This window comes from Grammomys surdaster, unplaced genomic scaffold, assembly GCF_004785775.1.
Source record: "Grammomys surdaster isolate TR1022 unplaced genomic scaffold, NIH_TR_1.0 125430, whole genome shotgun sequence".
Taxonomy (NCBI): domain Eukaryota; kingdom Metazoa; phylum Chordata; class Mammalia; order Rodentia; family Muridae; genus Grammomys; species Grammomys surdaster.
The window spans coordinates 720,628-741,386 of NW_021620297.1; the positions used below are offsets into that span (position 1 = coordinate 720,628).

The following is a 20,759-nucleotide window of genomic DNA, read 5'->3' on the forward strand; positions in this document are numbered from 1 at the left end:
TCCAGATTCATCCACCATCCACCATGACAATAAACCCTTTTGGAACCAAGGACTTCCTCGTGTCATTGGGGCCTGCCACTGCCAAAGCCTCCAGGCTGCTGGAACATTAGACGTTCCTCCTGCATGTGGGACCCGCCGCAGCGTGGAAGCCTCTGGGCCTCCACCACCGCTGCGGCCTATAATTTTTCCCCACATATGACCAAGGTACTTGTAAATATATTTTGAGTCTGAGTCTTATTTCTGGGAGCAAGAGGCTGGGACACAGAACCAGGCAAAACTTCAACAGATCCCTGTGAGTTCCAGGCGATCCTGGTCTACACAATGAGTTCCAGAACATCCAGGGCTGTGTTGGAAGACCCTGTCTCAAAACAAAACAAAACAAAAATGATATAAAGATGGATAGATAGATAGATAGATAGATAGATACATAGATACACAGATAGATAGACAGACCGATAGTGATGGCTGGTAAGATGGTTCAGCAGGTAAAGACATTTGTCACTAAGCTTGATAACTTGAATTCAGTCCCAGGGAGTACATGGAAGAAACTAACAATTCAAATTGTCCTTTGTCTTCCACATGTGCCACATGCATATACAATGAATGAGTGAATACATGAATGAATGAATGAATGAATGAATGAATGAGTGTATACAGTTTAATAAAGAAAAGTCAAGCACGGTGACTCATGGCTATAATCCCAACACTTTGGAGGTAAAGGCAAAAGGATCATGAATTTAATCCTTGGCTACATACGGTCTTGTTTAAAAATCTTTAAAAAGAAAAGGAAGCTGGGCATAGCAGTGGACGCCTTCAATCCCAGCACTTTCGAGGCAGTGGCAGGTGGATTTCTGGGTGAGTTCAAGGCCAACCTGGACTACATAAGACAGACAGGGTTACACAGTAAGATGCTGAGGGCAAGGAAAGATAATAAGAAAAGCCAGCTAACGCGTCTTAAAAATTTAAAACATTCTGTTATGGAGCTGGAGAGACACATTAATATTTAAGAGCACTGGCACCTCTTCCAGAGGGTCCAGGTTCAGTTCCCAGTACATACATGGCAGCTCACAATCATCTGTAACACCAGTTCCTTCTGGCCTTCTCTGGCACAAACCACAGATAGGCAGGCAGGCAAAACACCCATACACACAAAATAAATAAAAATATCATTCAGTTATATCATCTGACTAGGAATTTAGGAGTTTGTCGTAGACCTGCTTTCTGTGTGTTTTTCTCTACCTTCCTCAGAATGGTAGCCTTAAATCCTAAGCTTAATGCTGCATGGTCACAAAAATGGGTGCAGAATCTCCAGGTCTCACACCCTTGTACCAATAAAGTAAGTAAGAAAGAAGAAAGCAAATGGAGAAGTCTTTTTTTTTTTTCATACTGAGGAAGAAAAATAATTAGTCCAGGCTGGCCTCAAACTTATCATGACAAACCTCTGATCCTCCTGCCTCAACTTCTTGAATGCTGAAATTATAGATATGTTCCACCAGGGCCATTTTTCTTGGTTTGGGCCTTTATTTTTGAGACAGGGTCTTACTGTATCCTCTGGTGGCCTGGAACTTGAGATCCTCCTTCCTCTGCCCCCCAAGTGCTGGATTACAGGCAAGTGGCACAGACTCAAGTAAGGCTTTATCAGTTCGTGAGTGGCAGAGCAACCAGAGCTATCTGTTGTGACCCTGCTGCTTACAGCTTTAATGACCTTTCCTGGGTGTCATGTGTAGTGCCTTGGGTTCTATGCTATACTGCCTTGCACATTAGGTGGGGTGTGTGAGCACAGAGCCCAGCTGTTTGGGAGCACTCTGCACACAGGTATCCTTGTGAATGACGTGTATACCAGGCCAGTGTAAGAGATCCACCTGGCCTGAAATTCTCCAGCGCTGCTGTCCTTGCTTCCCACCCTCTCTGTCCAGACCAGCTTCCTCCCTCTGGCTCCGTTTCTATTTCTGTCTTGCTTTCCTCCCCCCCAAGGCCTCAGGGGGCCCCTGACTGGCTTGAAGCCTTCTTCCTTTTTCACCAGGATTAGGAAGGAGTTTTCGTGGCAGGATATCTGCAAGGACTGAGATGCCCAGAGCCCCTGACCTAGCCCAAACCACCTTTGCCCTCCCAGGCAAGTCTTCAGTGCCTGGATAGCACTTCCGCCATTACCCTCCACTCTCCAGCAGACCCTGCTTGACTTATGCTTACACAGGTAAGCACAGAGCCCTCCTCCCCTACTCCCCTAACAGCTGGCTGTGGAGACCCAGCAGCTCAACTAGGATCACCAGAGCCATTCCCCAGCCTCCAGACAGCTCCAGAGGCAAACTGCCAATTCCACTCTTTTCTTCATGGGAGGAGCCCTCTGATGAGTGACTCCCCCCCCCTCTGGTTCTGACCTCTGCCTGTAAAATAGACTCTGGACATCTATCCTATACAGTGTGGGCAGCCAGGCAGGGACAGAAACTGTCCAGCTGAAAGGACTTAAAGCTGAGGCTGGGTCAGAAATTGTCCCACCTGCCTATTACTGATTAACGTTTGCAGATTTAAGACAGTGTCTGGCTGTGTTACCCAGGCTGGCCTCAAACTTCTGAGCTCAAGCAATTAGCCTGCCCCAGCTTCCTGAGTAGCTGGGAGTCCAGTTGTGTCATCTTACCCAAATCCACCTGCTTAAAAAAATTTTTTTTGGGACCGGGCGGTGGTGTCGCACGCCTTTAATCCCAGCACTTGGGAGGCAGAGGCAGACGGATCTCTGAGTTCGAGAGTTCAAGGCTAGCCTGGTCTACAGAGTGAGTTCCAGGACAGCCAGGGCTACACACAGAGAAACCCTGTTTCGAAAAAAACCAAAAAAAAAATTTTTTTTTTTGTTGGGAAAAAAAAAAGACAAAAACCCCTGGGTCTCTGCATGTAGAAGAGGATAGTCTCCAACACTTTTTTTTTTTTTTTTTGGTTTTTCGAGACAGGGTTTCTCTGTATAGCCCAGGCTGTCCTGGAACTCATTCTGTAGACCAGGCTAGCCTCGAACTCAGAGATCCGCCTGCCTCTGCCTCCCAAGTGCTGGGATTAAAGGCATGCGCCACCACCGCCCGGCATAGTCTCCAACTTTTTACTTTTTAAAAAAATGATTTATTCTCCGTGTAGTATGTCTGGGTGTATGTCTGTGCATCGCACACATGCCCACAGAAGCTAGGACATGGGATCCCCTGGAACTGGAGTTACAGACAGTTGTGAGCTGCCAAAAGGGTATTGGGAATCAGACCTGGCTCCTCTACAAGATCACTGGGTGCTCTTAACCACTGAGACTTCTCTCCAGTCCCTAGTTTTGAACTTTAAAAAAAATTTTTTTTTTCCTCTGTGTAGCCCTGGCTGTCCTGGAACTCACTCTGTAGACCATGCTGGCCTGGAACTCAGAAATCCACCTGCCTCTATCTCCTAGAGTGCTGGGATTTAAGGTGTGTACCATCACCACCCAGCTACAATTTTTTCTAATTAATTAATTAATTAATTAATTAATTTTGTGGGAGTTTCACATGTGCTATGGCACTTGGGTCTCAGGGATCAAATTCAGATTGCCAGGCTTGATGGCAAGTGTCTTTACTCACTGAGCCAACTCAGTCTTGAACTTCCGAGTCTCCCGTTTCTACCTCCCAGTATCAGTAGCTCAGGCATGCACCATCATGCCCGGTTCCTAGCTTTGTTAAGTCTGTTTTCCCAGGACACACGCCTATAAACCTGGCACTCCAGAGGATAGGGCGGGATAATTGAAAGTTCAAGGCCAGCCTAGGCTACATTATTATTAAGATCTTGTCTCAAAAAAAAAAAGTTTGTGATGGTGCATACATATGATCTCTGCGCTCAAAAGGCAAAGACAAGGATTGCCACAAATTTAAAGCCAGCCATGTGTGTGTACATGTATGCATAGTTGTATATACTTCTGTATTTGGTCATGGTAGTGCAAGCCCACAATCGCAACACTTGGTAGAGGCAAAGATCACAAAAGGCTGGGAGGCTAGCGGCTAGCCTACTCTATCTAGGGAGTTTCTAGGGCAACACAGTGCTATGGAGGGAGATTGTCAGAAACAACTACACACACACACACACACACACACACACACACACACGTATGTATGTATGCATATATGGAGACTAGCCTAACCTATATAGAAAGTTTCCAGGGACAACCCAGAATCAACTGCACACACTCAGGTATATATATATATATATATATATATATATATGTGTGTGTGTGTGTGTGTGTGTGTGTGTGCTTGAGGGGATGTCTCAGGGAATAGTGTTTGTCATGTAAACATGGGGGAGTTCAGACCCCCAATGCACTCATAAAAATATCTATAACTCCAGCACCAGGGGCAGAAGTGGGTAGTGGAGGACCCTGGAGTTCACTGGCCAGACTGTCTAGCCTAATTGATGGGTCTCAGTCTCAACAAATGACCTTTGACCTCGGCATTCACGCATGGATGAGTGCACCAGCACATGCACGCATACACCACACCCACATACTAAAATCAGTAAATAAATACTCCACGTAGAATTGCTGTTTTATGTTGTCTTGAGATACACTTGCTATGTAGCCCTAGCTTGTCTGGAACTCATTCTGTAGACCAGGGTGGCCTCAAGATCACAGAGACTTGCCCCCCCCCCCCCAGACTCTGCCTACTGCGTTTTGGACTTAAAGGCAAGGGCCTCTATACCCAGCTGGAATCAGTATTAAATAAATTAATCTCAATTTTCCACCCTCTGGTTATGCCGGGACATGTTATCTATTCCTCCTGGCTTCTCATCTCTAAGATGGACTAACAGTATGGATGTCCTAGGATAATTGTCAGGATTGGATGGTTTAACGGATACTCACATGCTGGCCACCTGTCACTATCATTTTTGGTTTCTCCCTACCTCGGAGTCTGCCTGCCAGTCTCCCCATACCCACCGCCATGTTCTCTTCCGTCTGATTCAGAGTCCCCCCATCCCCAAACACGCACACACACACACTGGTCAGCAGAGCCGCCTCAGACACAGAAAAAAGTTTAATTCTGCTGCGGCGGAGGGTCCCGGCTCTGAGAGGGGGATTTGGTTTTTGTTTGTGTGGGGATTCATTGTGAGGATAAGGAAGGTAGAGAGAAGAGTCTGGTCCTTCAGTGGGACCTGCCCGGAAGATGGTGAGGACAGGGAATCGGGAGAGACACGGACACTGGACAAAAAATAAAACAAATAAATAAATAAACAAGGAAGGGCGGAGGGAGAAGAGACAACCATGGGACAGAAAAAAAGGGAGACACGTAGGATAGGACTTAAAACAGACGACAGAGGGCGGGAAAGACAAGGACGCAGGGAGAAAAAAGAAGCCCCTCCCTCCGAACCAGACTGGTGGGACCAGGGATGGGGCTGGGTGAGGGGACTGGAGGCTTTGGAGGCCGCCGCGGGGCAGAAGAGATCTAGTCCAGCCAGATACAAGGAATGGGCCCCTCGCCCCTGCCCCAGGGTCCCGGGTAGGGTAGGGGACTCGTGTCTCAGTGCTGCAGTGTGGGGGGGCCCCGCCCCTCCCCGCGCTTCGCTGTGTAAGGCATCGGCTCCGGCGAGGTCCGCGAGCGCGCAGGGGACGGGGCGGAGGGGTGGAGTCGGAGAGGCCGGCGGTCTGCCTCCAATCCGGAGGCGAGCGGGCGTGGCCTCGACTGCGCCAGCCACGCCCCTTGCGCATCCCTTCTCTCCAGCCTCCCCCGCATCCGGCCGGGCTGGGCATCTAAGCGCGGCCCACAGGCGTCCCGGTGCCCGTGCGCCCGCCGCTCACACGGTACTCTCCAGCATCCATTCGGTGCTGGTGAAGGCCAGGCGTGCCCGGGCGGAGCCCAGCCCCAGGTCTCCGTCCTCCCCGGCCGCGCCCCCTCCGGCCCCGTCCAGGTGTGGCGTGGACCGGTGGCGCTTTGTCCGCCGGGCGCGGCGCGGGTAACTGTGACTCTGGAACAGCGCCCCGTAGTCCCCGTCGAAGGAATAGCGTTGTTGTGGCCTGGGCCGGGCCGAGGCTCCCCCAGGAACCAGAGCTAGAGTTGGGGGCGCTGAAGTTGGAGGCCCCAAGGCCCCTGAACGGCTCCTTCGAGGACCGGTCAAGGCCCTAGATTCCTCCCCAGAAGTTTCCTCGGAGGGTAACAAGCATAGCGAGGTGGCGGAGCCACCCAGAGAGCGTCCAAGCACCACCTCTAGCTCAGTGGAAGTCGCCTCGGCCTCCATGGCCTTTGCCTCGATGGCTGCAGGGACGGCGACCTCCCGCAGCGCCTCGTAGCGGTCTGGAGCCGGTGGGGCGGAGGCCTGCTGCGCACCTGCGCCGTTGGTCTGAGAGCACACGTGGCTGACCCGAGGGGGCGATCTGGACGTCCCCTTGATGCGGCGGCTGTCCCCATCGCCGTACACCTTGTAGCGAATCATGAGCAGAACGATGAAAACCAAGACCGAGGCTACAATGACGCCCCCGATGGCGATGATCATGGTGCCGCCCAAGAAGTGGGCCCTCAGCGGGCGGCATGGTGCAGGATCTCCCGCGGTGGTGAATTGCACACAGCCCACCACTCTGGTAGCCGGCAGAGCGGTGGCCCCGTCGTCGTAGACTGCCAACACACACAAATCATAGGCGCGGCCCGCCGCCAGATCATTCACCAGGAAAGTCTGGCTGGTGGAAGGAATCATCCTGTGGAAAGGGGTGCGATCAAGACGCAGTTAGCGCCACTCTTAACCACGTCCCTTCACTTTACGCCCTAATTGTGGGAAACCACGCTACTGGTGTCTAAGTCTCTCCTCCAGACCACACCCCCCATCTATATGCCCCGCCTCCAGAACCACTAGCCTTTCGCATCTCCTACTGGAATTACCTCTGCTCTACATTGGACAATTATCACTCAAGCTCCTTCATCTGTACATAACTCCCATTTAAGGAGATCAATGCTATGGCCACTCCCTCTAATCTACATGTCCTTCTTCCATTCAGACGGACACTGAAGTCAACAATGGTGGAGCCCTGAGTCTTCATCCAGCCTCTACCTCCTGAATGCTGGGATTTCAGGCTTAGGGACACGCTGGTTTGTTTGGTTTTGTTCTTGTGGTGGTAGGGAACAAACCCAGGCCTTCCTGCAAGGACCCCACCAGTTGAGTCACATTTCCAGCCCTAATTCCTCTTTGATACTCACTCTTGCCTTTGGGGGAGGAAGCATGCGACAGGACATGCACCACCTTTGGGTAAATCTCTAGCTCCTGGCTCAGTTTCCCAAGCATTTAAGCTACATATTCCCACTCATTGCCCTTCTTGACTGCACTCTGGCTTTGGAGCCGTATCCCTTTGAGGTACCTAGGGACGGACAGCTTCTCTAGAGGCACCCGGCTGTTCTATGACCGCTCATTATTGTACCACCAGAACTCTAGGAACCAATTCCCTGAGCCATACTCCCCAAATACTCATCTACAACTGACTAAACTGTAGCCAAGCATGGGTTTCAGTCTTTGCTGTAGCCTCTTCTCAAATGAGGTACATAGCTAGCAAAGTCCTTCAGTTAAACCCCCGGGAGCCACAACCTCTCTACCCTTTGCTAGCTCTGTGACCATACACTTGTTTCTTAACTTCTCTGTGCACCATTTCCCTCTAACAGGGACAATGAGAATTCCTATATCCTTGAGATAGCACAGGGAATGAATGAGTTAACGTATCTAAAGCCCAGATTGTCTAAAGTTAAGGGTGTCACTATGAGCTAATGTCCTGTGTTTTCAGCTATTCTGTGGGCTCCCACTCCAAGGCTATACGCCCTTCTCTGTCTCTTTTTAGATTACACTACAGCAATACCATCGTTAACTGGCCTGACCTCTTCTAAATTAGATTTATTAATATGTATATACGTGTGTGTGTGTGTGTGTGTGTGTGTGTGTGTGTGTGTGTAGGTCAGTGGAAAACTTGCAAGAGTCTGTTCTCTCCTTCCACCATGTGTGACCCAGGGATAGAACTCGGGTCATCAGGCTTGGTAGAAAGTGCCAATAAACCACTCAGCCATCTCACCAGCTGCACCCTCTACGTCTCTCTAAGATCCACCCTAGGGACATTCCCTCCCAGACTTTGGTCTCTTTTGATGAGCATTATCTTGGCACAGTCTGTTTGGGCTACTTCCAGCCTCGGGGAATCCAGAGTGTGGAGTGCGCCCTGACTGGCATGCGCTGTACCCAACCCCGAAAGCTCTCCTCTCCTGCCAAGGATCTTAGTGGCTCACCAGAGACAAGCACCGCCCTATGCAGATCAAGTTCCACCCCCTCTAAAATGCCACGCCTCGTCTCCAAGCACGCTTACCTGTCAGAGCTCCACAGGCCTGCCAGTGAGGCTGCCTGCTGGTCCTGAGACCCTCACCAAGAAGGTCCCTGCCATGAGGCACCACCCTCTACCCCAGGACTTCAAGCATAGGTCCCACCCACTCCCAAAAGACCCCACATTATCTTCTTCCTTTTTCAAAATCAACCAACCTTGAGCTGCCCTGACCCCTTTCTTGGTTGTAACTTTCTCTTTTCTTCTCCTAGAGGCTTGGATTTCCTTGGTTCTTCTTCCCAAATAACCAGTTGCTAGGGGCGCCCCCCCTTTCAAGGACAGTCACTGGCTCCTTAAGAGAGCCTGAGCCCACAAGTCTCTCATTGGCTGCCAGACCAGAGCAAGCAGCCGAGCAGGCTTCTTGTTGGATGTCACCTCAGCCCATGGCTGCAGAGAGGAAGTTAACCCCTGCAGTGCCGACCTACGCACAAGCATCTGCAATGGAAGATGCAGGATAGAACAGAGGCCCTCAGGGAAGAAGAGTCCCTGCCTAACTGGGGAGAAAGGACTACCATATCTGCTTACATACTGGTTCTGGAGCTTTCCCCAACCCTGTCACATGATGGTTATGGATCAGAGAGGAACAGTGAAGAGAGATGAAAAACTACACAATCCGAATGACTGACAGAAATGCATCATCCATCTCCCCACCATCCCTGCCGGCAAACACTAGGTATTCAATAAGTGTGCGCTCAAGCATATGAAAGAGAGCTCTGCCTCTCTCTGTCTGAGAGCAAATGGTCTCTCCCACAGAGCATCAAGTTCTGTGGCTGAAAAGAAAGAGAACTGAGGGTGTGGCTCAGTGGTAGAGCCCCTGCCTAGAATCCCCCAGTGAGGGGCTGGGGGCATGGCTCAGAGGTAGAGCCCCTGCCTACAAACCCCCAGTGAGGGGCTGGGGGCGTGGCTCAGTGGTAGAGCCCCTGCCTAGAATCCTCCAGTGATGGGCTGGGGGCGTGGCTCAGTGGTAGAGCCCCTGCCTAGAATCCCCCAGTGAGGGGCTGGGTTTAGTACAGAAGAATTGCCTAGAATGTGTGAGGCTCTCAGTTCAATCAATAGTACCATAAAAGTGAATGAATAAAAATAAAATAAAGGCTGACAAGATAGCTCAGTGGATAAGAGAGCATGCCACCAAGCTAACAACCAGAGTCTGACCCCTAAGACATGGTGGAAGACGAGAACACATTCTCAAGATGTCCCCCAATTGCCCCATGCATGTTGCATGTTATGGTGTACACACACACACACACACACACGTAATTTTAAGGATGTTAAATGACACACATAAAAAAGTAATTTTTCTTTCTTTCTTTTTTTGTTTTGTTTTGTTTTGTTTGTTTGAGACGGGGTCTCTCTGTGTAGCCCTGGCTACTCTGGTACTTCCTCTATAGACCAGGCTGGCCTCACACTCAGAGATCTGCCTGCCTCTGCCTCCCGAGTGCTGGGATTAAAGGTGTGCGCCACCTCTGCCCCCCCCCAAAAAAAATTAAAATGTTTTAAATGGAATAAATGGGAGTGATGGTAGGGGCTTTACAGCAAACAGCTGCATCCTTGGACATAGTGTGTGAAGGTTTCTGTTTGGGGTCTTGGTCTGCTGACTGACTGTAACGGGTCGGTCTGTCTACCTAAGACCGATACTTCTGATACACCCTCAACAATGTCCTCAGTTCTGACGGTCAGAAGCAAAATGAGGAAATGTGTCATTGGTGTAGTGATATACTCTCTGTTATCTCAGAAGATAAAGAGTTCCATGCCAGCCTGGACTACACAGTGAATTGAAGGCTAGCCTAGGCTACAAGGGCAAGAGCCTGTCTCAAAAACAAAAGAAGAGCCAAGGGAAAAGAGAGGCCTCCAGGCTGGCCAATAGGACACAGATGGAGGCCAAGAGACAGGCTTATTTTGAAGGGCTAAGTGCACTGAAGTTATTGAGGCTACCACTGAACTGATGAGGAAATGGCTCCCAACCCTCTAATAACCCAAAGAAATGAAGCACAGGGCCAGGCACTCAGCAGACTCTACAGTGCAGGAGGAAGGCAAGAACAAGATGTGTCTGTTTAGCCAACAGTCATTTACTAAGTGCTCACTGTTGTGGCACCTGCTGTGCCAGGGTCTGTGACTGACAAACTACCAAGATGGAGAGACCGCAGGGCTCAGGTACTGATTCCCATGGGCCCCTACCCATCGGGCTGTGTATTCCCTCAGGTTAGGGACTGCGTCTCCTGGTCTCCCCAGGGCAAAGGTGCCAATGGTCACAATGAAGGCAGCCATTTTATTTTATTTTACTTTATTTTATTTTTTGAGGCAAGATCTCACTGTGTAGCTTGGGCTGACTTCAAAGGCACTGTATAACCCAGACTGACCTTGAACGGAAGATCTTCGAGCCTCAGCCTCCCAATTCGCTTGGACCACAAGCACGTGGCACCAATGTCTACCTCAGAGCTGTGTTTCTGTATTCAGGGAGCACATATATTGAATACCTACTGCTTCCCAAGTAAGGATGGGAGGGGTTTAGGGAATTATTTCTTTATACACTTTCCTTTCAGGACCAGGCGGTGATGGCACAGGTCAGTTTCCCAGCACTCAGGCAGAAGCAAGTGGAACTCTTAAGTTCAAGGCTATCCTGGTCTACACAGTGAGCTCCAGGACAGCTAGGACTACAAAGAGAGACCCTGTCAATAATAATAATAATAATAATAATAATAATAAATATACTCTCTTTTTTCTGTGCATTTCTATCTTTTCTTCTCTATGACTCACAGCCACACCCAACTCAGGGCCCAGTATAATAGCACAGAGTGGAAATGCCTAGTGGAGGAAGGAGGAAGAGAAAGTAGAGACGGACAGGGAAGAGGAAAAAACAACAAACTCTGGAGAGGGAGAGGAAAAGCAACTGACATGTGTCTACACTACAGCCTGATCACCCTAAAATGGTGGCTTCTAATCCAGATGGGCCTGGAAAAAATTCATAGGCACCAATTAGTGTTCTATCCATTTGACACAAACTAGGTTCATCTGGCAACCTCAACTGAAACATTGTTTCCATCAGACTACCTTGAGGGTAAGTGGGGGTGGGGGCATTTTTTTGACTAAGGATTGACATAGGATGGGAGGGTCCAGGCCACTGTGGGTATTCCCACCCCTGGGAAGGTTGTATAAGGTGATCCCGAGTCATTCTATAAGAAAGCAGGCTGAGTAAGCCATGGGGACCAAGGCAGTAAGCAGCACCCCTCCATGGCCTTCAGGTTCCTGCCCTGAGTTCCTGCTCTTCTCACATTGATGAACTTGTGACCTTTGAGCTATACGATTAAAAAATAAACCCTTTCCTCCTCAACTTGCTTTTGTTGGTTTTTTGTCTTTCGTAATTGTTGGTGGTGGACAAGACTTTTCTGTGTAGCCCTTGATGTCCTGGAACTCGCTCTGTAGACCAGGCCAGACTCAAACTCAGAGATCCGCCTGCCTCTGCCTCCCAAGTGCTGGGATTAAAGGTGTGTGCTCCCACCGCCCGGCTTGGTCATGGTGTTTATCAAAGCAATAGAAACCAAATCTGAACTTTATGTTCCTATCTATCTCATGGGTTTTGCTTTCTGTTTCTATAATGTAGGGGACTAGAATAGTAGTATTCTAGACATAAATAGAACTATAACTATAAACATGTGTGCTTTATGTGACACAACGTTTAACTGGTAAGATTCATGATGAAAAGCCTCTGGAGAGCAAGTGATGTTGGCCATGGAACTCTGTAAGATATTTGTCTGGCAGTACTGGGATAGAACTCAGTGCCTTCACCAGCTTAGCTGTGCTCTGCAGAACCACGCCCCAGCCCCTCGCTAAAGGGATTCTAGGCAGGGGCTCTACCACTGAGCCACGCCCCCAGCCCCTCACTGGGGGATTCTAGGCAGGGCCTCTACCACCAAGCCACGCCCCCAGCCCCTCACTGGGGGATTCTAGGCAGATTCTCTATCACTGAGCCACGCCCCCAGCCCCTCACTGGGGGATTCTAGGCAGATTCTCTATCACTGAGCCACGCCCCTAGCTCCTCACTGGGGGATTCTAGGCAGGGGCTCTACCACTGAGACACACCGTAGCCGCTCCCTGAAGGGCTTTCTTTACTTTGAGCGACACCCCAGCATCTCACTGGAGAATTCTAGACAAGAGCTCTATCTCACTATAACTGAGCTACATCTCCAGCCCTCTTTTTTTTTTTTTCTACTTTTTAAATTTTGAGTGTTTCCAAGTTGTCCAGGCAAGCTTCGTCCTTGCTGTCCTCCTGCCTCAGCTTCCCTAAGGCTAGGATAACAAACCTGACGCATGAGTCCCTGCTCCTTGTTCTAACTCCACTGCCCAGCCCTGCGCTGGCTCATGTTAAGTATTACACAAACTCTCCTAAGTGCACGAAACACGAAGACGGCAGAGCAGGGGGGTGGAAAAGGCAACTGCGGGCCTAGCCAGAGCCCGAACTAAGCAAGGTCAGGGGATGAATGAGGAGGTGGGCGGAGAGGACAGGATGTCCGGGTTAGAGCTGCTGCCCCACACTCACCTGTAGACTAGGGAGTCATCCGCAGAGCTGTTGTATTGCACTTGGTACATGCGGATGCCAGGCACCGGCCTCTGGGCCGGCCAGCGGATGAGCACAGAGCTGGACGTGAGTTCGGCGGCCACAAGCCTGCGCTCAGTGGCTGAGTCGTTGGCACCGGGTCTGCCTGGTGTGGCGATGTCAGAAGAACCAGGTTCAGTGAGAGGCGGCGGGGCAGCAGGTGGGGGCGCCATCAGTGGCAGAGGTACCACACATACCTCCACAGGTGCAGTGGCTTCCCCCGCAGCATTGGAGGCTATGCAAGTGAAGGTACCGCTGTCCCTTAGGGTGGTGATGGTCACATCCAGCGTTCCATCACCACGGACCCGAGTCCGGCTGGAGTTCCCCAGCAGCCGTCCATCAGGGGCCACCCAATGCACCACGGGCTCGGGGTCTCCCACTGCCCGGCAGCGCAGACTGACAGCCTGGCCCTCCACCACCAGGGCCCGGCCCCCTGCCTGCCGTGTGATGAGCGGGGGCTCACATAGAAATTCCTCCTCAGGAATAGACCAGAAATAGCGGTCAGTGAGATGCTCGGGCGTGGCACACGTCTCCAAATCGTCCTCCCTGGTCAGGCGCCGAAGCCAGAGCAGTTCACAGTTGCAGTGCAGCGGGTTGCCACCGAAGCTGACCGTCAGTGGGGTGGGTGGCTTGGGCCCACCGCCCTGGGACCTCAAGAACAGTCCATCTGGGGGTAGTTTATGTAGACGGTTGGAGGTCATGTCCAACCGTACGAGTTTGTGCAGCTGCACGAAGGTGCCCTCCGCAATGTGATCAATGAGATTGTGGTCCAGCGTGAGGGTGTTCAAGTTCACCATCTGACCCACCGCCTCCCATGGCAGTGCCTCCAGGTTATTGTAGGACAGGTCCAGGTCCTCCACGGTGGACAGGAAGGCGTCAAAGGCTGCCGACTCCACCTTGCGGATCTGATTGTTGCCGAGGATCAAGTGGCGGAGGTTACCCAAGCCCCGGAGCTGGTCCCCTCGAACCTCTGCTAGGCGGTTGCTGTCAAGGTGCAGGGCCCGGAGAGCACGGAGGTCAGCAAAAGCACCGGCGGCTACCTGGCCAATGGTGTTGCGAGACAGGGTGAGGTGGACCAAGCTGGTCATATTGGCGAAGTCTCGCCGACGCACAGCCGCAATGAAGTTGTCAGTGAGCCGCAGCTCGACCACACGCCTGTCGATGGCGGGTGGCACGAAGAGCAAGCCGGTCTTGGCACACAGCATGGTCAGTGTAGGGGCTACGTTCTGACAGATGCAGCGACCCGGGCAGGGTTGGCCACGAGATGCTCCTGCCCAGAGCAGCAGTAGGAAAGGGAGAGCAGCAGGTGATGGCGAGAGGAGCCCGGAGGAGAAGGGGCCTGGAGCCATGGTGCAGGGGGGAGGCAGGAGGTGTGGGAGAGACCTGCAGGGGAGGAAGATAGTCAGCCAGGGTTGGTCACCACTCCTGCAAAACTGCCGCTGAAAGTCTAACTGGAGTCTTTATCCCCCAACAAATGGGCTCTGGACAACAGATCTCAAAGCAGCTAGCATACATGGCATGGTCATCTTTTTCTTTCCTCCTCTGGTGTTTTATTTTGTTTTGTTTCGTTTTGTTGGATACAGAGTCTCATTATATAGCCTGGCCTGGCCCGAAACTTGTTTGTAGACCAGGCTAACCTCAAACTCACATAGATCAGCCTGCCTCTGCTTCCCCCCGCCCCCCAGTGTTAGGATCAAAGGCGTGTGCCACCACCTTAGCTTTTCTTTTTGCGAGGCAAAGTTTTACTGAATATCCCAGGCTGGCTTTGAACTCATAATCTTCCTATGTCTGCCTTCCCAGGGCAAGGACTACAGATCTGGGCCAAAGCAACCAGATGTGATTGCATTTCCATAGGAACTGGCAAATCACCACTGCGTTACTCTGAAGTCTTCCACCCTCCCACCTCTTGGAGCTCCCCAACTTCCCATGACCTCCCAGCCCACAGATACTCTGAAATCACTGTTGGCTGAAATTTGGGACCAAAGACGTCAAACATACAACTCCTAGTTCAAATACCAGCTGTGACACTTACTAGCTGTGTGACCTTGGGCAAGTGTCTGAACCTCTCTGAATCTCGGTTTCTTCATCTGTAAAATAGAGAGAAAGAAAAGGCCTTACTTTGGTGAGGCTTATGTATACTCATGAGCAGGCACATAAGATGGGTTTAACACATATTAATAATTATTAGCTGCACCACTGGGTGCCTAATAATACCAACGACAGAGCTGAGCATGTGCATTATGGTTAAAAGAAAATGTTTCCATTTTAAATAGTATTATTATTTTGAATATTGCACATGTGTGGCTGGGTCAGAGGACAGCTTTGTGGAGCTGATTCTTTCATTCCACCTTCATGTGCGGGAATCGAACTTAGGAACTTAGACTGTTGCGCTTGTACAGCAAGCTCCTTCACCCGCTAAGCCATCTCGCTGCCCCGCGAGTGCACTAAAACCAAACACATTCAAATAAAAATTCTGGCTCTCTCATTTGCTAACTCGAGGAGACCACGGCAATGATCCCCACACCTACGCCAGAGTTTATTTTTCTTCCTTTTTAGAATGTGTGTTGTTATTCGTCACCTGTTTGTTTGAGGCACAGTAGTGTTAGGCACAGGCTAGTCTTGAACTCACAAGCCTCTTCAGTCACTAAGGTCTCACTCTGTAGCCCAGGCTGGCCATGAATCCACCTGCCTCTGACTCTCAAGTGATGGGATTAACAGTGCAATACACTCATCCTGTTCTTCTTCATTATTTTATTTGTTTGTTTTTGTTTTCGAGACAGGGTTTCTCTGTGTATCCCTGGCTGTCCTGGAACTTGCCCTGTAAACCAGGCTGGCCTCGAACTCCACCTGCCTCTGGCATCTGAGTGCTGGGACTAAAGGCGTGCACCACCACTGCCTGGTCCATCTTGTTCTTTAAGACATGACAGTAGGTTGTCTGTGCTAGTCTAGAACTTGCTATTCCTATACAGTTGAGGCCGGCCTTGAACTCTTGATCCTCCTGCTTCTGCCTCCCAAGTACTGGAATTACAGGTGTGTGGTGCCACACAGAGAAAGGCCAAAATGTCTTTATATATTAAAACAACACCATCTTCACTGAGATTTTGAATGAAAACCACCGAGTACAGGGCCTAGCTCACAGTGAGCACTCAATGAATGTTAAGGTCCTCCACCTAAACTAATAGAGAAAAAGACAGAAAGGTGGGAAGGGTTGAGAAAAAAAAAATCAGAATTTCCTAGAGTATGGTTTCTTTCCAGGTTCATCTGAGCTCCCAAGCAGGGGCTGACTGATACCGACTGGTAAACAGGAGGCCCATCCATGCCTACAGGCACATGCGTGTATGCACACACACTATGCCTCTGCTCCAGGCAAAACCTTCCGGCAGGGATTCCCCCTCCAGCAGCAGCAACCCACGACATGTCAGTTCCCATCATAACACAGGGTGGGCGGGGGTGGGGGTGGGGGTGGGGCAAAGCGGAAAGGACGGGAAGGGGGCGTCCTCAAAGCTATTTTCATCCCACCCTGTCCTATGCCCCAGCCCTTACTGACCAGCCTCTGAGGAATCTGGGTGGAATGGTGGCCATATGTGACCTTGATCTTTTTACCCAGGGGAAGAAGAATGGGACTAAGATAGTCAGAGAAAGGCTGCGAGAGTCAGAAGGAAGCAAGTCGGGAGGAATGGACTGGCGGACAGAGCGACGACGGAAAGTAAGACAAAAAGAGAAAGGGTTTCCCAAGAAGATGACATAGGTTCCAGGTATGGCTCAGCAGAACATCTGCCTAGAACCCCTCCCACTCCCGCAATGAGGGACTGGGGGCGTGGCTCAGCAGAACACGTGCCTGGAACTCCCCAGTGAGGGACTGGGGGCGTGGCTCAGAGGTAGAGCCTGGAATCCCCCAATGAGGGGCTGGGACCGTGGCTCAGTGGTGAAATGCTTTTCTAACATGCTTGAGGATTCCCTCCCCAACACTGCAAAAAGGGGGCAGCCAGGTGTGACGATAGATACCTATAATCCCAGCACTCAAAAAGTTGAGAGATGTAGGCTAGCCTAGGCTACATATGGAAACCCTGTCTCAAGAAACCAAGGAGGCAATGAAAAGACAGGTACCAGTGGGACAAAGAAACAAAAATTTCTGAGTGAAGAAGGAAACAGACAGAAAAGAGGCTGAGCCAGGGTGATAGAAAGAGGGAGAAGAGGGATGCGCAGAGGAAAGAGTTAGAGGAAGAAAGAGACAGGAATGAGGCTGAGGAGGGAAACTGAGGCAGGACCAGGGCAGCACATCTCTGAGCACCCCCACCCAGATTCCACCCTCCTCTCACTGTAGGCTACTGTTCCGTACTGACTAGAAACCCCGGTCTGGAAGTTAAGCCTCCATCATTAAGAGCAGGGCATCTGCTTCCTTGGGGTCTCTAGGGCCCAAAACCGTGTTCTAAGAGTTTCTCCTCGCACAGCTGCAAAGAAAACATCCCGAGCTTACCCAAAGGCATCTCACCACCACAGGTCAGAACCCATCCCTCAGCCAGGGCTCACACTCCAAGGCCCAGTTGTGTGTGGCTTTGGTGAAACAGCATCCCTCTCTGCACCTCTCTGTACTCATTCATGTCAACGATGGCACCTGCCTACCTCACCGCACTTTGAAGAGGGCTCACTGAGAATATTTTGTAGATGACTCTAACAGTGTGTGTGTGTGTATGTGTGTATATATGTGTATGTGCGTCTGTGCAAGTGTGTGTGTGAGTGTGTGCATGTGTGTGTGTGTGTGTGTGTCCCTGGGGCTGGAACACAGGGCCTTGTGTATGCTAAGCAGATACTCTATGGCTAAGCCACACCCCCAGTCCCTCACTGATGGATTCTAGGCAAGTGCTCTACAAATGAGCTAGATCCCCCCACTAATTTCTTCTTCTCCTTCTTCTTTTCCTCCTCTTTTCTTTCTGAAACTGGGTCTTACTGAATAGCCCAAGATGGCATCAAACTCACAATTCTCTTGCCTTAGCCTACAGAGCGCTGAGATGACTATACTACCAGCTGTCAGGGGTTATTTCATGCCTAGAAACCTTCACGGAGCCTTACTGATAGAAAGGAACTGCACTTTCCTGATCGCCTTACCTATCTTGAGAGATGTCACATCTCGACATCTAGATCCCTCTGAGCTTCCTGACACCATGAGAGGATCGCTTACCCAACTCCAATTCTCATAGGCTTATTTCTACTCTTCACAGGGTGGGTACCCGCCTCCCCAGACGCTGTGGTATTCTGCACTTGAATCCACTTAGGTAGAGCTCTGGGCCTAGGCTGGCTTGCAACTGGTACTCTTCCCCCCAACACCTCTTCCCCAACCCATGGTACTATACTCACCTCTCTTCAAGGAATCAGGGCCTGGGCCAGTACCTGCCAAAGAACAAAACCACAGTTAGCATCTTACAGCTCCTTTCTAGTCACTGAAACCTACCCTGGAGATCATCTAAGCCAAGAGAGTTCCTATAATGACTGCTTTCTTAGGCCTCCTGCTATGGGGTCATCATATTCTCGGAGGGACCCAAAAGTCATGGTTAAACCTAAAGAGACTGGGCCTCAGGGTCCAGCATGTGAGCTTTGCCCTCTGAGGGCTCAAGAGCTCTGAACCCTGACCCCTCCTGCACTGGTTCCTGATTATGGGATTTACCCACTTGTCTTAGCAGCTGTAGAATTTCTGCATGCCCAGCCTTCTCTTTTTGAGACTCAGAAACATGGACCAGACATCTTTTCCTTTAGAGCTCAAGAGTTCTCATCTGGGCTCCCCAACTTCAAAGACATGAGCGGTATCCAGAGCCCAGAAGCACTAGGGCTCCTACCATGCTTTCCCATCCACTTTTACGTTGGTGTATCCATCCCAGTCTATGTGAGTCGGAACCCAGGCTCTACCAGCGAACACCAGCCCAGTCTGGGTGCTCCCTACCCGTCAGGACACTGAGCCCAGGATAGTCACATTTGTGTTTCAGGACCACATACTATGCCTTGGTGTGCTACAGATCACACTCACTAGACTCAGAAGTAGGGTCAATCTTGTGCTCAAGGCACAGGTACACACGTATCTTACAGACACAGGCCTAAAGATACAGAACCTGGTCCCCAGAGACTAAAGTAGGGAAGGACTCCCAAGATAGATACACACCCTCAAGGCTGGCATATCTGCATACACCACACATACACACACAGGCTATCCGTTGCACACTCACAGATGTACACGTACAGAAAAACCCATGTGCCCCTTAATAGACAACCAGACACCTACATCTATATAGTCCTTGCACACTTGTCAACACGCAGTGGCTGACATACCTAAGACTCACCTGCACAATGAAAGATACATAGGTGCACACTCTTACACACCTAAACACACCCGTGCCGCTTCACATATTCCCACTGTGTAGTCATAGAGCAGATAAAGCACCAACAGACACATGCGTGCACAGCTGGTACACACCTTACACATGCACACAGAACCCCTAGCACGAACACACACTGACAAAGCAGAGAATCACGAACAAGCACAGACACTTTGTAAGCACTCCAAGAGGCTCACGCATCACAGATACACTCAGACCACAGTCCCATGAGGAACCAACACGCTTGTAAATGCACACAAAATACCAAAGCACAGAGCACAGTCAACAGACCAGCTAGCTTCACACTCACAGACACTGACACCCATCCCTCATGGCCCTGACACTCCTGCCCCACCTACTTCCCAGGCCAAATACATTCTAACACTCCTTCCAGTCCCTGTTACACCCTTCCCCCAAAAGAATCGGGCACAAGCCAGGGTCAAAGGTCATAGTTCAGCAGGTGGGGCTCCATCAGGAAGGGACTGAGTCCCAAAGCCGGATTCCAACAAGATTCTGCCACCAGCAACCCCCAGAGTTTCCCCAGCCTTACCATTAAGATATAGGCAACTGGGGCGCTATCTGCAGATACCCGGCAGGTGGGGGAGTTAGGGTGGGGTGGAATGGGAAGGGCCAGGTCTTCAACCCCACCCTCCATTCTCCAACCCTCAGCCCCCACCCCAGGGCCCATCTGTCCATCCCTCGGCCTCTCATTCCTCCATCTGTCCACCTCCCGGCCTCCCATCCCCCCCCCCAACCAGCCACGGAGAAGAGGAGAAAGACATGGCCGTCTCCCCCAAGGATCACTGAGGACCCCCCTCCAGTTGACACGGACCGAGGGATCAGCTAAGTCCCCTCCTCCCCCCATCCATTCGGAGGCCTGGCCCCACTATGCGCTGAGCCTCAGCCCCCACCCCAACAGGATACCTGACATAGACACACAGACACACACACACACACCCTTGGAGACATCCAATCCGCACACCACACACACACACACACACACGGACACACACACGGACGGACACACGGACATACACAGAGACACACATATACACACACACCCGAGCGAACACACCCGGCTCCGCAGCCCCTCGGATGGACATCCAACCCAGCCGGACACAGACCCCCGATGCAGCCAGCCGCACGCGCGCACAGGCCCGCTGGGGGACCCGCACACCTGGGCGCGCAGCCCCCGCACACACCTGCACACAGCCCCTCGGACGGGCGCGCCACAGCCCCCCAGATCCGGCGCCCCGGAGTGTGTGGGACACACGCGCGCACACACGCACACATGCACACATGCACACGCACGGCCGACCGCGGCCCCGCACACGCCCGGATGGCCACACCGGCGGGGCGCCCGGCACACACAGGGCCGCGGGCCGGCGCACGCCGGGCCCCGCCGCAGCGCCGCGGACACACGGGCACGCTCGTCCCCGCGCCCCCGCCCGCCGCTTCCAAAGAGCCCCCGGGGCCGCGG

At 51.4% G+C, this 20,759-nt stretch overlaps 1 protein-coding gene across 2 annotated transcripts in view; it reads right to left on the bottom strand.

Annotated features, from left to right (window-relative positions):
• Nucleotides 1-4,989: 4,989 nt before the first annotated feature.
• The window catches only part of Lrfn1 (leucine rich repeat and fibronectin type III domain containing 1), an 18,132-nt gene continuing 2,362 nt past the window's right edge, over nucleotides 4,990-20,759 (bottom strand). For both annotated transcript variants that reach the window (XM_028786201.1, XM_028786202.1), the window contains exons 2-5: nucleotides 18,270-18,302; nucleotides 14,947-15,001; nucleotides 12,858-14,297; nucleotides 4,990-6,673 (exon numbers count right to left, since the gene is read on the bottom strand). In XM_028786201.1, the coding sequence (XP_028642034.1) occupies nucleotides 5,779-6,673; nucleotides 12,858-14,263 (2,301 nt within the window). In that variant the 5' untranslated portion in view covers nucleotides 14,264-14,297; nucleotides 14,947-15,001; nucleotides 18,270-18,302 and the 3' untranslated portion in view covers nucleotides 4,990-5,778. The remainder of the gene's footprint in view (nucleotides 6,674-12,857; nucleotides 14,298-14,946; nucleotides 15,002-18,269; nucleotides 18,303-20,759) is intronic.